Source organism: Neocloeon triangulifer, unplaced genomic scaffold (genome assembly GCF_031216515.1).
Source record: "Neocloeon triangulifer isolate White Clay Creek 2 clone unplaced genomic scaffold, ASM3121651v1 ptg000010l, whole genome shotgun sequence".
Lineage (NCBI taxonomy): Eukaryota > Metazoa > Arthropoda > Insecta > Ephemeroptera > Baetidae > Neocloeon > Neocloeon triangulifer.
In genome coordinates, this window is record NW_026775552.1 from 868,085 (window position 1) to 883,633 (window position 15,549).

The following is a 15,549-nucleotide window of genomic DNA, read 5'->3' on the forward strand; positions in this document are numbered from 1 at the left end:
TTTTCATGAACTTATTTAAATGTTTTTGTCAACCTCTTTTATTATGCTGATAAATAATTTTCACGTTTTCCTTGTTCTTTTTTGAAATGAAAGATATTTGCAGAAAATTTCGCCAGGATGCACATTTCTTACAAAAATTGCGCAGCCAAAATATTCCTGCAGCGGTGCAATTTTTAGTGCATTTTTCGTTACTTCTCTTTCAGCGCAGATCATCTTGCCGCCTTTAACTGTAAAAATATATTTTGTCACACTTCTTCCGTCAAAAAGGCTGAACTTCTTCACAGTTTCATCAAACATGTTTGATTTTTTTTATTCTGACATTGGCATAAACAATTTTTCACTTTTTTTCTTGAAAAAAATTTTGAAGCAAGTAAAGAAAGTATGAAGATCTCACCACGAACGATCCGAAGGGTTTCATCTTTACATTTGCAGATAGTTTCAGTTTCCCTCAATTTTGGTAGTTTGGTCAACAAATCTCACTGTCATGAAAATAATGTTTGAAATGCATAAAGGCTTATCAGTGATAAAAATACGGCAGACTTCCTTGTTTCAAAAAAGTGTTTGTATGACAAGCATATTGGAGAGAAACCAAACTTTTATAATTTCCACACCTTGATTAAGGTTATTATGACATGTAAGAATATAAACAAATAAATCCCTAAAAAGGTGCCAAAAAAACATAATCATCTTGTGTGGTGAAATAATATTGGCAGGTTAAAGTTTTAATGCCCTTTTATATTATATGAAAATTTGATAATAAATTCATATAAATTATTATAATGATTAAAATTAAATAGTTCTTTGAATTCCGTCAAAATTATCGCTAAAATTGATTTAAATGCGTTCGTCAAATACTGCCCACACCAGGTAATTTTTTATTCAGCAAGTTGAATTTATTTTAAAATTGGAAAAAAATTAAATTCAAAACAAGTAAAATAGAAAAATGTGAAAAATACTTGTATTAAACCAGAGAAACCTGTCCAAATAAAAATATTCACAAATTTATTGCTATTATTTATTACTCTCAGTTTTTACTTAAGTATTTTAAATTAATTTGATTTATCAATAATTGTGCTTTTCATTGCAGTAATTTCCGCAAGCCAATTAAAAAAAATTAAATCAGTGTCAATTTTTGAGGTGAAATATATTGAAAATTTTGTACTTTTGACACTGGCGAAAAATTTGAAAATTTCCCACTTGGGCGTTTGTTTCAGCCGATGAGTTTGATCAAATATGAAAAATAGCAATTAACTTTTTCTCTTAAAGAATCAGGACGTACAAAATAAATTATTCAAAAGTTCCGTACAAGTCGTTATTCTCAACCTCCTCATTCTCGTCCTTTTCATGAGGAATGCTGAGGGCCTCGTACAGAGGTTCGTCGTCGTCAGTGGGCGGTGTTGGACGATCAGGGACTGAGCCGTACATGTCGTTCTCCACCATCTCGAACTCGTTTCCGGCGCCACTTGTGGCTTGTCGGCGGCGCCAAAACAAAAAGGCGGCGCCGACAATAAAGCTGAAAAGAGCGATGGTGCCAACAACGGAGGCGACCAGAGTGAAATTGCTCTGCGGCTCTTCATCATGGCTGAGGGAAGTCAGTGTTGTGGTTGAATTAAGAGACGTGAAACCCTGTCGTTGGCACCAGGCCTTTTTGATGGTCGCCAGGGAGGAACATTCATTCGGAGGAATCTCAACATCAGGACAAAGTGGAAGTCCGGCTGAGAGGAAATCGAATTTTTATTTCTTAAAAATCTGGTTTTATTGAACTCACTGGTCCGGTTAAAAAAGGCGGAAATATTTCTAGAGCCGCAGGGAATGGTGATGTTTCTTCCGAGGGATGGGCAGAAGTAATTTAATGATGAACTTTTGTTGCATTTGTAAAGATCGGTCGGACACTCGTGTAAAGTTATGTTGGGTTTCTCTATAAAAACATTTTTTTATTAAATTTGTCGCATTTTGACGCTGTAATGAAAAGTTACTGATGATATTTTCTTTGTTTCCATCATCAGTCGATGGAAGATTTAAAATAGTTTCGCAGGTGTCCTTCCTGATCGCCTCAAAGCACATTTCAAAATTTTGTCTGTCGCTTGCATTGTGATGATAGAATCGACACTGAGAAAGCTCTTTGCTCTCAGGACACATCAAACCGCCAGCTGAAAAAAAAATGAGATTTATTAAACCAGGATTTTGTTATAATCAACCATTTGGTTGTTTTTTCTATGAAAAGAGATAATTAGTTTTATAAATAATTTTGTCACTTCTTCCGTCATAGAGATTCAGTAGCCCTGTTTTGTTGTCGCAAGTCAGATTCATATTTTTTTTAAATTAATTGCAGCGGCAGAGCCAATTAGTGTCGCAAGGGTGGCATTTGCTCAGGTCGACGGGGCACTCACGAAACCCATTGACTAAAAAAAGCCTCATTATAGAGCAAACAGAGTAAAAATAAATAGAGATATTTACCTTTGGTTTGTTGTATAGAAATTATTTGTGAGAAACAAAAGATAATTGTCAGAAATTGAAGGGGAAAAGCCAACGAGCCGCGCTTAGGCATCGTTGCGTTTTCTCCGGATCAGTCGGTGAAATCAGTTTTCAAGTCCGGTCACTTCCTCGTGCTAATCAAATGTCTCGATTCCAATCAAGCTTGCCCAAAACTCGTGACTTGAAAATTTGTTATTTCGATTTTCCTGTTCTTTGGAGCTCCCGCCCTTTATATTAATTTGTATTTTACAAAATATAAACTTGAGAAAACATTTCGCAATGTCCAAGTTTGCTAATTGTTGGTTTTTACATTAAAAAATGGTGTTGTCAAAGCTCATAAAAATTTTAGGCATTTTATGTGTCAATCAGGCAAATGGAGTTGATGAAAAATCATACGTTTCTCACTTCATCCATCAAAAAGCCTGAAGTAAACCTCAATATGAGAAAAACTTAAATTTTGTGTTCCTATTTGCAAAAAAAAAAAACAATCTTAATAATATTATTTTTCTGCGTCAAAAGGCGAGTCCCCTAAGATTGAAAAACTAACTCTTGCCACCCTTTAATTTTCAGGCTGAAAAAAAAAACAAAAGATCATATTGATGGGCGCAGATGAAATTGTATCAATGCTCTTTGCTTTATCGAAGCTTATCATTCTTTTTTTTATCCTTTTTTACATTAAGTTTGTTCTGAATTTTGTTTATTAATTAATTCAATTGTTATCGCTGCAGGGAAAAGCAACAAACTTCCTTGCCTCAAAACTTATCTCAACTGCTGACGCACTTGATATACAATAAAATTTCGCTTCTTGAGCAAAATTTATAATACACGCAACGGCACCGACTTTGGTTCATGTGGCGCGTATTATTATGAACGATAATAATGAAAAATAATTATTTTTAAATTAGCATAAAATGATTGTAAATAAAGAGTTGATTTTAGCAATTTATGCAAATAAGCAAAAAATTATCATGTTGTTTGAACGATGTGAAACGTTAATGCATTCTTTAAATGTAATTTTAAAAATATAAGACCTTAATTCAATAGAAAATTGCATATATATTTTTGTAATTTTTTTAGTTACTGAAGATGAAAAAAATTGTTTTCGTGTTTTAAAAAAGCTTTTATCAGGTTTTATATTTTAACATTAAAGTAAGATTTACATTATAAATTATTATTTATTAATTGAAAATTTCCCCCTCTGCAATTCTCCTTTGTAACACGAATGAGAAAAATAATTTTTCATTCCAAGTCCTGCAATAAATCATTTTATATACATATATAATATCCATTTTCTATGTAATAATGAATGACCAGTGCCCAAATTCGAAAAATCGTCACCCAACCGTCGGGCGCTAAACCTTCATCGCCGTGGAACCGACCCGCGGCGCCGCGTTCGGCGCCGCCGGCCCCTCAAAGTTTGCGGCCTCTTGGGCGCCGCCGCTCCCGATCGGACGTGAATGGCCTCAGACGACGTGGGACGGCGCCCTCCGTGCCCGTCTAGACGGCGGCGCCGATCTGTCCCCCGGGGTCGACGCCGCGGCCCAGAAACCTGCGTTTTCAGGCCCCTTTTTTCCGCACCCTCCTGCGCCAAACCCTCCTCGTCCGCCGCTCTGATCACTTCGGTAGGTTCGCCGCGAAATTTCGCGGAGCCCAACGTGACAAAATTTTCAATTTCGCCTCCGTTACGGGACGCGGCAGCCGACGGCGCCGACGGGGCGACGTGATATTCGCCGGCGTTGGTTTCGACGCAAAATAATTGAGTGCTGGACGGGAGAGAAAAACAAGCATCCGCGCGCCTGATTTAAATAGTCATTATGCAACCGGCGTTTGGCGATCCGCATGGCCGTGCGGGGGGATTTTTTTCTCTTTCGCCTAGTGGTTGTGAATTGGCCTATAATTTTGCCATAATATTCATTTTGGCAAGAGAAATACTTTTTATATAATAAATCTGTTCTATTAATTTACTCAATACAAATTAGAAATTATGTTTCATTTTAGCCTTTTTGATCTGTTCATTAGGTTCATTATTCGATTATTACATATTACACTTTCAGCATAAAAGTAAGGTGTAAATATTTACAGTAATCGCATAAAATCGCAAACAATCAAGAAACAAATATTTCTCAAGCCACGAGGCTCGGAAAAATAATTCTCAAGCCACCAAGCTCGGCATAAAAAATTCTTGAGCCCCCGAGCTCGGCAAGCCCTTGCCCAGGGTGTTGTATCTGAGGGTTCACTGGCAAGAAGAAAGGGGCCCGAGGCCCCTTTCTTCTTGTTTATTTACATTATTGATTAGTTAAAACCATTATCATGCAAAATAGTTGTTTCGTAAGAATATAATTTCCAAAACTTATAGACAAATTAAAAGTATAATTAAGCACACATTGTTAACTATTGCAAAATCTATATTCATTAGATGAGAAATTATTAAATCTTGTCGCATTCTTTTATGTTATTTACATCTTAAAGATCCTCTCCGGTCATTCGTATTGCTCTCTATTCTGAAAGATTGCTAAATTTTGAGTATATCTTGAGAAAACACTATTTGAAAATTCCAAACCGTTGCGTCTCAATCAAAAGAAAACCTAAATACGAGTGATTCACGCGATAGAACGTGTGAGAATTGAGTAGCCAATCAGATCCATCAGTTTGTTCCAAAAACTACAGAATTTTGTCACATTGGCGCTGCGATCGCTGATTTTGCCACTATTGCCCCACGGCGCTGCAGAAAACTTGGCAAAATCAGCGATCGCAGCGCCACAAGTGACAAAAACCTGCAGTTTTTGGACATAACTGATTAATCTGATTGGCTACTCAATTCTCACATGTTTTTCGCGCGAATCACTCGTATTTAGGTTTTCTTTTGATTGAGACGCAACGGTTTGGAATTTTCAAATAGTGTTTTCAAAAGATATACTCGAAATTTAACAATCTTTCAGAATAGAGAGCAATACATTTGACCGGAGAGGGTGTTTCAAAATATAAATTTTTCATTCATTTGATTATACAAAAAGTATGGAACTAACCAAATAAGGAATTTTATATATTTTTCATAAACATCCTAATATTTGTGATAGTTTTTTTCGATCACATTTGATTTTCCGCATAAACTGAATTTTCCGCTGTTTGATTGTTGGTGTCTGAGGAGCTTCGGCGGCGCTCTCGGATGACTTTGGGAATCAGCCAAATAATTGCACAAATCCCGAGCAGAACCACAGCAAGAAGGGCCAGGTTGACCACCAAGAATATCTTCCGAGGAGTCCATTTTTCAGTTTTTGGATCATCGCTCGCAGAAAGTTCTCGGCCATTGCGGTTAGTTTCAGAATTTGAAGAAAGGAAAACCTGTCGTTGGCACCAGGCCTTTTTGATGGTCGCCAGGGAGGAACATTCATTCGGAGGAATCTCAACATCAGGACAAAGTGGAAGTCCGGCTGAGCGAATTGAATATTTTGAATCTTAAAAATTAGTTTTTATTGAACTCACTGGTCTGGTTAAAAAAGGCGGAAATATTTCTAGAGCCGCAGGGAATGGTGATGTTTCTTCCGAGGGATGGGCAGAAGTAATTTAATGATGAACTTTTGTTGCATTTGTAAAGATCGGTCGGACACTCGTGTAAAGTTATGTTGGGTTTCTCTATAAAAACATTTTTTTATTAAATTTGTCGCATTTTGACGCTGTAATGAAAAGTTACTGATGATATTTTCTTTGTTTCCATCATCAGTCGATGGAAGATTTAAAATAGTTTCGCAGGTGTCCTTCCTGATCGCCTCAAAGCACATTTCAAAATTTTGTCTGTCGCTTGCATTGTGATGATAGAATCGACACTGAGAAAGCTCTTTGCTCTCAGGACACATCAAACCGCCAGCTGAAAAAAAAAATGAGATTTATTAAACCAGGATTTTGTTATAATCAACCATTTGGTTGTTTTTTCTATGAAAAGAGATAATTAGTTTTATAAATAATTTTGTCACTTCTTCCGTCATAGAGATTCAGTAGCCCTGTTTTGTTGTCGCAAGTCAGATTCATATTTTTTTTAAATGAATTGCAGCGGCAGAGCCAATTAGTGTCGCAAGGGTGGCATTTGCTCAGGTCGACGGGGCACTCACGAAACCCATTGACTAAAAAAAGCCTCATTATAGAGCAAACAGAGTAAAAATAAATAGAGATATTTACCTTTGGTTTGTTGTATAGAAATTATTTGTGAGAAACAAAAGATAATTGTCAGAAATTGAAGGGGAAAAGCCAACGAGCCGCGCTTAGGCATCGTTGCGTTTTCTCCGGATCAGTCGGTGAAATCAGTTTTCAAGTCCGGTCACTTCCTCGTGCTAATCAAATGTCTCGATTGGTATTTCCAAGCTCAAGCAACACGCGAGTAATTCAATTTTCTGCGTCTTTTGAGCTTTGTATTTTATGCTTGATAAATATGTAATTTGAAATATTGATTTACAAAAAAATATAAAATCTCAAATTCATAGTTTACTTCAATTATGACCAATAAGTTGTAATAAATGATAAGTTTTTATTCCAAAAAAATGTTGACAGTCAATAATTGATTTCAGTGTAAATTGCATTTTCCGCTGCTGTGTCTCTGGTCTTACTGGTGTGCATCGGCGGCCCTCCCTGATGACTTGTGGAATCAGCCAAATAAGTGCACACGTCTGAATCAGGGCCGCAGCAAGTAGGGCAATTTTGACCTCGAAGATTAGAGGAGCTGCTTTTCCACTTTTCGAATCGCTGCTCGCAGAAAGTTTTCGACCTTTGCGGTTTGCTTCAGAATTTGCAGAAAGGAAACCCTGTCGGAGGCACCAGGCCTTTTTTACGCTCGCCAGGCAAGAACATTCATTCTGAGGAATTTCAACATCAGGACAAAGTGGAAGTCCAGCTGGGCGAATTTCAGATTTAAATTCCTCACATTCAAAGTACTTTTCGTTAAACTCACTGGTCTGGTTGAAAAAGGCATAGATATTTTTATAGCCGCTGGGAATGGTGACATTTCTCCTCAGGGCCGGGCAGAAACAATTAAATGGAGCATTTTGCTTGCAAGGGTTGACCTGGTAAAGGTCGGTGGTGCAGTCGCCAGGTTTTCTGCTCGGTTCGTCTAAAAAACTTATTTTACAAAATTTTTATTCTTTTAAAATAACTTTTACTTTTGTGAAGCTTTTGCATAATTTCTCGAGATTGCAGTTTCAAAATTTTGGCGCAGTTGTCCTTCCTGATGGTTTTTTGGCTGCAGCGGCCGTTCTTTGGGCACATTTTGGCAGGACACATGAAATCACCGGCTGCAAATATGCAAAATTGAAATCTCAAATCTTCCGACAAAGTTCTTACTTCTTCCGTCGTAGAGATTCAGTTGTCCGATGTCAGTATTGCAAGTCAGGATGCAAATTTGAGTTTTTTGATTTGCAGAAACATTGCCAAAATATTTCGCTCTTGTTGCACGCGTAGCACTTGCCGAGGTCAACAGGGCACGCGGGCAAAGCGACTGCAAATTATGTCAATTTTGCGATTTAATTCATACTAATTAATTACCTTTGGTTGCTTGTGCAGAAAACATAAAAATATTTGCTGCGCTTACAAGTAAAAAGACCAATGATCCTTGATCAGGCAACATTTTTGCCTGAATGAAAAGACCAATTAAGATTATTATAAATGAATAAAATGTATTCATATCAAAGCCGTGATTTACTTCATTCAGAATTCCATATTCGACTCAACAAACACAGTTTTATCGTTTTTTCCGGTTGCATTGAAGTAGATTTTCCATTTTGCTTCAAATAAATTCTGCGAAAGGAAGAAATTGAAGGAAAAAGTATGATTCAGGTTATTCAGGGATTTTTTCTGCTAACATAGGATGTGCCTGGCTATTTCGTCCGTGCATTCATGTTGATTTTTTGGCAAATATGGAGAATGAAAATAACAAGGAAAAAATAAAGCACTCATTGATAAGGTTTAATAAAAATTCAAGTTTATTTAATCATATATTTTTTATTTTACTAATAAATTGCTAATATTTGTCACTATTGTGCGAATTCAATTAACAAAATAATTTTGTTATCGTTTTCAAAAATTATTATTATAATTATAACAATATACTCAATTTATTAAATTATTTTATATAACAAATATAATTTATTTATAAAATATATGATAACGATAAAATAAAAATCATTAAGAATGAGGGAAAGACAAAATTAAGAACCTGCAAATTAAGATGGCAGTCTTGATTATCTATAAATAACTTATAAAAAGTAATATTTTAGTTAATATTTGTCTAACAATTTCCTGAATTAAAACCTTTATTAAACATAATATTATGGTTTGCCAGGTAAATTATTAAAAACAATTAATCTTATTAAAAAAAAATCAAATTTTAACAAAATTTATGTTGATTTTTTAGAAAAAAAGAATTAAATTAAAAAAGGCGCGAGTAGAATTAAAAACGGCCTGTGCCTGTGGTGGGAATTGCGTTCGGGTCCGAGGGCGTCGCGTCGGTCTGCGGCGGGCGTCGCTGGGCCCGTGGGGGTTGGGGGGGGGTCGAGTCCGGAAATAGCCGACGGGCCCCGCGGCGCAGTGTTCAGTCGGAGCGAAATGAGCGTGGCGGCGGCCGGAGGTCGGCCGCGCTCCGTCGGCCGCGGAGGCGGCCCCGGAGGCGGTCGGGGGCGGCCGACTTGATGGTGTCAGCCGCGATGATGTTCACGGGGGCGCACTCGAAGAAGCAGCGCGCCGCCAGCAGCAGCAGCAGCGGCGCCGGCGGCGCCGCCGCGCGCAGGCTTCTGCAGCCGCCCCTGCACGCCCACGAGTCCAGACTCCGCACCACCAGTTGCCACGAGGTCAGTCTTCAACCTTCAATCGAACCTTTTCAAGTCTTCAACCTTCAATCGAATCTCTTCATTTCAACTTCAAAAGTCAAACTCGGACAAAAGCATCAAATAATTACAGTTTTCTTTAGATTTTTTGTTGATTTAAATTAAATTTTCTTAATTATTCATAATTGATTTAATAGTTTCCACTATAAATGAAGAAATTAATTAAAAAATTATTTAAATTTACAAAATATCAATAAAATTTGCAGATATTTTAATTTTGTTTAAAAAAAACTTTTTGATTCAATGACAATTTATATATTTTTAAATTAACAACGTTTCATTAATTTCTATAATTTTTGACTGAATTTATGAGTTTCATTTGATTCTGAGTGTTATTTCTTTAGCCTGCTCCAAGCAAAAGGGTTATATTTGTGTTTGCCAAAACTGTTTCTTTCTCTTTCTCGTTGGCCGCTTTTGTTTCTTTTGTAGTGGCGCGATTTCACACCTTTTGACGGCAGGCAGGCTCGTTAGGCCCAAAACGATTTTTAATTGCTCTTTTCTCCATCGCCGTGTCTCTGAGTCTGAGCGCGCCGCGAGTACACAACACGCTCGCCGAGAATAGTCGCCGCCGCGCACTCCAATTTCGTTTCTCCTCGAAAAACACACTCGACGCGCCGAATTATTTAGAAATTTTCAAGGCAGCAAAATTCAAATTTGCCCGAATTTTGATTCGCTCGCCGAAAATAAAGCAAAGTTTTTTTCAAGACGATCATTTTGGTCCAAGTGTTTTCGGTTTGTGTGGCGGCGGCGGCGGCGGCTCCAGTGGTGCGCGCGGCAAGGGGGCTATAAATACGCGCGGCCCCCACGGCGAGCCGAGACCGGCCGCGTCCCGTCACTCAAACGCCGCGGGCCACACCATGCACCTGCACCAACCTCGAAATCTTCATATTATCCCTCTTAACATTTCAATATTTTACACGAATAAAGAAATTTGATTTAAAAAAAAAAAAAATTATTTTCATCTTCCTTACAGATTGAAATTCGCGCGTCAAATATATTGGAAAATTGACTGATCGATCACCTTGTTAACACTTGAAGATCTTCAATTAAATGGAAAAGAGAAAGAAAAGAGAGAAAGAGCTCGTTTTGGCAAGCACAAATAACACTTTCGCTTTGAGCGAACTCAAGAAATAATGAGCTCAGAATTGTAAATCAAATGAACTTCATAAATTCAGACAAAAATTAAAAAGATAATATCAAAATTTAAAAATATGTAAATTGTCATTGAATCAGAAGTTTTTTTCCTTTGAAGAAAATAAATTTTTTGGAAATTTTTTGTCAAGTGCAAGAAGCCTTGATGTTTTTGAACTTCATTAATTTTGGATTTTAACAGAAAATATTACAAAAAGCACTAAAATTAAAGAATAATTAAGAAAATTAAATTTAAAGGAACAAGAAAATCCGAAGTAAAACTGTTATTTTTTGTTGTTTTTGTCCGAGTTTGACGTTTGATGTGTACATTTTACTTTTGAAGAACTTTTATAAAATGCAAACTCATATTTTATGAGATTTTTAGCAATCTTTAGTCTTTGTAAACTATTTCGCCAAATTACATGGAAATATTTTTGAAAATGATTTTCAAACAAGTGACCACAAAATTCATAGAAGAATGAGAAATTTTCATCTCTATGTTCTAAGAATACGATAAGGAGGGAAAATTAATCATAGTTCTTTAGTTGCTATTTTTTTATTGGTGAGAACGTGAACATTTAATTTCTTTTTCGTGGAAAATTATATTTACAATGAAAACTACTGAAATTATCACTCACGCCTGTAATAATCTTAGCCAAACACATAATTAGAAGTACAAAAAATTAAAACTGAAGGAAATCAAAATTATCACTTTGAGATTTCTACATATTTTGATTAGATTTTTTACTATAATTTGTGTAAATGAGACAAAAATATTCAACTAAAAAAATTAAAGATTTCCAAAACAAACTGAAAGTTTTAATTTAATAAACTGATTCCATAATTTGACACTGATTCATTTTAAATAGAGATTTTGAGGAAAAATAAAACGGCCCTAGTAATGTTTAAAGATAATTTTTCTCTAACCAATGGTTTCTAGATTTCAGGATTAAGTAAATTCATTGGAAGAACTGAAATTTTGAAAATTAACATTGTTTCTTATGGGAATTTTCTAGATAGTAATTTTTTTCTCTCAAAGTTGATAAAAATTTCGAAGCTCCTTGTTGAAATGTGTTTTCTTCTATGAAAATCTAGATTTAATTTTAATTTTTATTTTAATGCAAATGATTTTAAGACGACTTTTCACTCATCCAAATGATTATTTTCAAGAAATAAATTGCTTGTTTTTGATATTGAAAACTGATTTCCGCCTCTTGAACTCGCTATTAAAAATTATTTTAAAATAAAATTTGATGGCGCGTCCTTTATCGAAGGGGGCGGCTTGAGTGAGCGTTTCGAGTTTTCATCGCTCGCCTCGCATCTCTCGACCGTGTGTTTATTTTTTCGCTTGAGTACTTTTCGCCGCCTGGCCGAACACTTTTTATTTTTTATTTTTCAACATCTTAAAATTCTCCAGCGCGTGATTTGATTCGCGGCTGCGGCGGCGGCACAGGAAATGCGTTGGAGGCGCTCCAAGTCGGCGCCAATTGAATCCTCGAAAGCGAAAAAAAAGCCAAGTGAGAATCGCAAGTGAGGCTGCGATTGAGCTTTGGCACCGCCGCCAGCAGCTGTTTCATTCAAACCTCAAACCAAATCAGATAAATTCACACTCTCTTCAGTTTAATTGTTACAAAAATTACAAAATGATCAAAAGTATTAAGATTCGCACTATTTTCAAATAAATTATATCCAAAAATTCAAAATAAGAGAACAATTTTCTTTCAAAACAAATAAAATTCTGCAAATTTGTAAATATTTTCAAAATAGTTTTTTATTTCATTTTCAAATATTAAAAAATTAAACACGATAAATACTTAATTTAAAAGTTTTTTTTTAATGCCAAGTCATAATTTGAAAAAGAAAATTAAATAAATAAAATTTTTAATAACATTTATAATGAATATTAATTTGTAAATTTCCACCATCAAATTTTCCATTTTTCCTGTTTCAATCAATTAAAAATGCAAATCCCACGGCAATTAAAACTGCTTCTTTGAAGGTTTTGCAAATGCGATAAAAAATTATTGATTGGCAATTAAAAGCGCTTTGATGGCGGCAATAATTGCGTTGTTTGTTTTGCTGTCGCGTTTTTGTGCGTGGCGAGGGCGTCGGTCGGCGGTCGACGGTGGCACGTCCGCCCTTGGCTCTTTTATTTCGGGCGCCGCGCGGCCGCGAGGAATCCCAAGCAGCATTTTCTATCAGGCAAGGGTCGTAAAGTCAAGATGCCAGCCATGTGCTCCCCCCTCCCCCTCCCGAAAACAATCCCCGATTTGTAATGAATTCTTTTTTTCAACTTGTGTTTGCAGCAAACCAAAACCAGATCTCCAGTGAGGCCCGTCAGCGGCACGGGACTGAGGCATTTAAAGGACGACGACGGTGAGATCAATTAAAATTAAAAATTTTGTTAGTTTTAAGACCGTAAATATGAAGTAAAAAGAAATTAAAATTAAAAAGAACCATACTCGCTTGCACAATCAAAATCATTTGATTAAAATTAATTCTAATAAAAAAATAAATTCAAATAAAATAATTAATGTTATTATTTTACTGAAAACAATCAGTGTGAATTAAATTTAATTAAAATCAAACAAAGCTATTTGAGATTTGAATTCTACGGTAATATTTTTCATCGCCATCTCAGTTTCTTTAAAAATTATTATTTTAATTTTTAGAAAAAGCTTTGTTAATTGATAATTTTCGTTGTTTCTATTAAAAATATCTCCATTCTGAAGTAAATCTGTGAAATTCAGATTGAAATTTACCAAAGTCTTTGACGAAAAATGATTTCGAAACAAAAAATTGGTTTAAAAAGTTTTTATTGTCATTAATAATTTTTTACGAACTCTGAAAAAAATTTACCTGTCGTAATTTGAAAACAGGGTGCGTCCAGGAAAGATTTGAGGGTAAATGTTAAAAATTTTTCTTGAAAACATGCCATTCCAATTTTCAAGTATGTTGTTGGGGTGGTCAAGAGGCCTCGCTCACCAAATTTTCAAGTCAAAATAAGGGGTGCTTTTCCGGGAAATCAGATTTTTCCAAAAACAAAAAATATGGAATATCTTTGCTCCTATTGAGAAATTATTAATGATCTTTTCTCTTACAGACGTAACTTTTTACGCCCGACAACTTTTCTGTTGACAACTTTTGCGTAGGTCAAAGGTCAAGGTCACTAAATTGCAAATTTCACTTTCTGACGCAATTTTCGCAAAGATGCACCCCTCAGAAATTTTTTGCAGTATAGGAAAAAATGTAGCCCCAAGTGTGTAGAACAACATCCTTGATTTCCAGAATGGCATTATTTTTAGTTTTTTAATTAATTTTAAATGAATATTAAAAAACAGTGAAAAATCGCTTTTCCGCAATAGAAAGTAATTTTCAAACAGCGATAACTCATTTTCTGTTAGAGATACGCAAAAATGTTATAGGACAAAAAGGATTTGTTTTGACTTTTTGCATCCAGCCATGTATTTTTTATACAGGTCAGGTCACTTGGGGTCATTGACCTCGGTGACCTGTGACCTCAAAAAATAATTTGTGGGAAATGAGCATATTAAAACCATTCCTTAAAGTAGTTCTTCCTAACTATGTGCCAAATATTCAGTAAACTGCTCTTAAAGGTCACAGGTCACCGAGGTCAATGACCCCAAGTGACCTGACCTGTATAAAAAATACATAACTGGATGCAAAAAGTCAAAACAAATCCTTTTTGTTCTATAACATTTTTGCGTATCTCTAACAGAAAATGAGTTATCGCTGTTTGAAAATTACTTTCTATTGCGGAAAAGCGATTTTTCACTGTTTTTTAATATTCATTTAAAATTAATTAAAAAACTAAAAATAATGCCATTCTGGAAATCAAGGATGTTGTTCTACACACTTGGGGCTACATTTTTTCCTATACTGCAAAAAATTTCTGAGGGGTGCATCTTTGCGAAAATTGCGTCAGAAAGTGAAATTTGCAATTTAGTGACCTTGACCTTTGACCTACGCAAAAGTTGTCAACAGAAAAGTTGTCGGGCGTAAAAAGTTACGTCTGTAAGTGAAAAGATCATTAACAATTTCTCAATAGGAGCAAAGATATTCCATATTTTTTGTTTTTGGAAAAATCTGATTTCCCGGAAAAGCACCCCTTATTTTGACTTGAAAATTTGGTGAGCGAGGCCTCTTGACCACCCCAACAACATACTTGAAAATTGGAATGGCATGTTTTCAAGAAAATTTTTTAACATTTACCCTCAAATCTTTCCTGGACGCACCCAACAAAATTTAAAAAGAAACCAATTGGGAGGCGATTTATGCAACCCGGTCGTCAGCAGCGTGGCGCGGGTTGCATTTTTTGCCAAAGCCCGACCATGTTTTTTTCCTGCTCACAATCGGCCGAGTCCATTTTTCGGCGGCGTGTCCGACTCGAGTCCGACTCGGACGAGCGACCGAGGCGGTGCCGCGCGTTGGAATTCGCCAACCGACCACAATTTCGCCTCGGTCCGGACAGATGGCGACTCCATTGCGTGTCCGAACAAACAACTGAAAATTTCAATGACTGCAATTATTGGAAAATTATTGCAATCTTAATGAAGAAGACAAAAAATAAAACCATGAGAATAAGAAAATTGTCATCAATTCGGTTTTTAATCTGAATTTAAAATAATTATTTTTATTTTAGGTCCGGTTGCAGCGTCAGGGTCATGTTCGGAGGAGGAGGGCGCGCGGCGGGGTCGCGCCATCACGCGGCGCAGGGGTGCCATGAAGAAGAACAAGATCCACGAGGTCAAAGGTCACAAGTTCGCGGCCAAGTTCTTCCGCCAACCGACCTTCTGCGCCTTTTGTCGAGAGTTCCTTTGGTATTTTTCGGAAACGAAAATTTGGTCAAATTTCTTTCAAACTTTGTGTTTTTCCAGGGGTTTCGGGAAACAAGGTTACCAATGTCAAAGTAAGTTGTTATTATTATAAAATAAATAATTTAATTTGATTGAAAAACAAAAATTAGCTTGTCAGACTGCCGTTCACAAAAAATGCCACGACAAAATTCTTGGGAAGTGCCCAGGCTCAAGCAAAGAATCTCAAAGTACAATTGTGA

General features: G+C 36.2%; 2 protein-coding genes across 2 annotated transcripts; both read right to left on the bottom strand.

Annotated features, from left to right (window-relative positions):
- Positions 1–967: 967 nt before the first annotated feature.
- Positions 968–2,540, bottom strand: LOC132195719 (uncharacterized). The gene is made up of 5 exons (XM_059617892.1): positions 2,458–2,540; positions 2,256–2,402; positions 1,977–2,150; positions 1,769–1,918; positions 968–1,715 (listed from the first exon to the last, which is right to left on the bottom strand). The coding sequence occupies exons 2-5, from the start codon at positions 2,308–2,310 to the stop codon at positions 1,288–1,290; spliced, it is 807 nt and encodes a 268-aa protein (XP_059473875.1). The 5' UTR covers positions 2,311–2,402; positions 2,458–2,540; the 3' UTR covers positions 968–1,287.
- A 2,750-nt stretch (positions 2,541–5,290) lies between these two features.
- LOC132195731 (uncharacterized) lies at positions 5,291–6,746 on the bottom strand. The gene is made up of 5 exons (XM_059617906.1): positions 6,649–6,746; positions 6,447–6,593; positions 6,167–6,340; positions 5,959–6,108; positions 5,291–5,906 (listed from the first exon to the last, which is right to left on the bottom strand). The coding sequence occupies exons 1-5, from the start codon at positions 6,737–6,739 to the stop codon at positions 5,563–5,565; spliced, it is 906 nt and encodes a 301-aa protein (XP_059473889.1). The 5' UTR covers positions 6,740–6,746; the 3' UTR covers positions 5,291–5,562.
- Between the last annotated feature and the right edge of the window lie 8,803 nt (positions 6,747–15,549).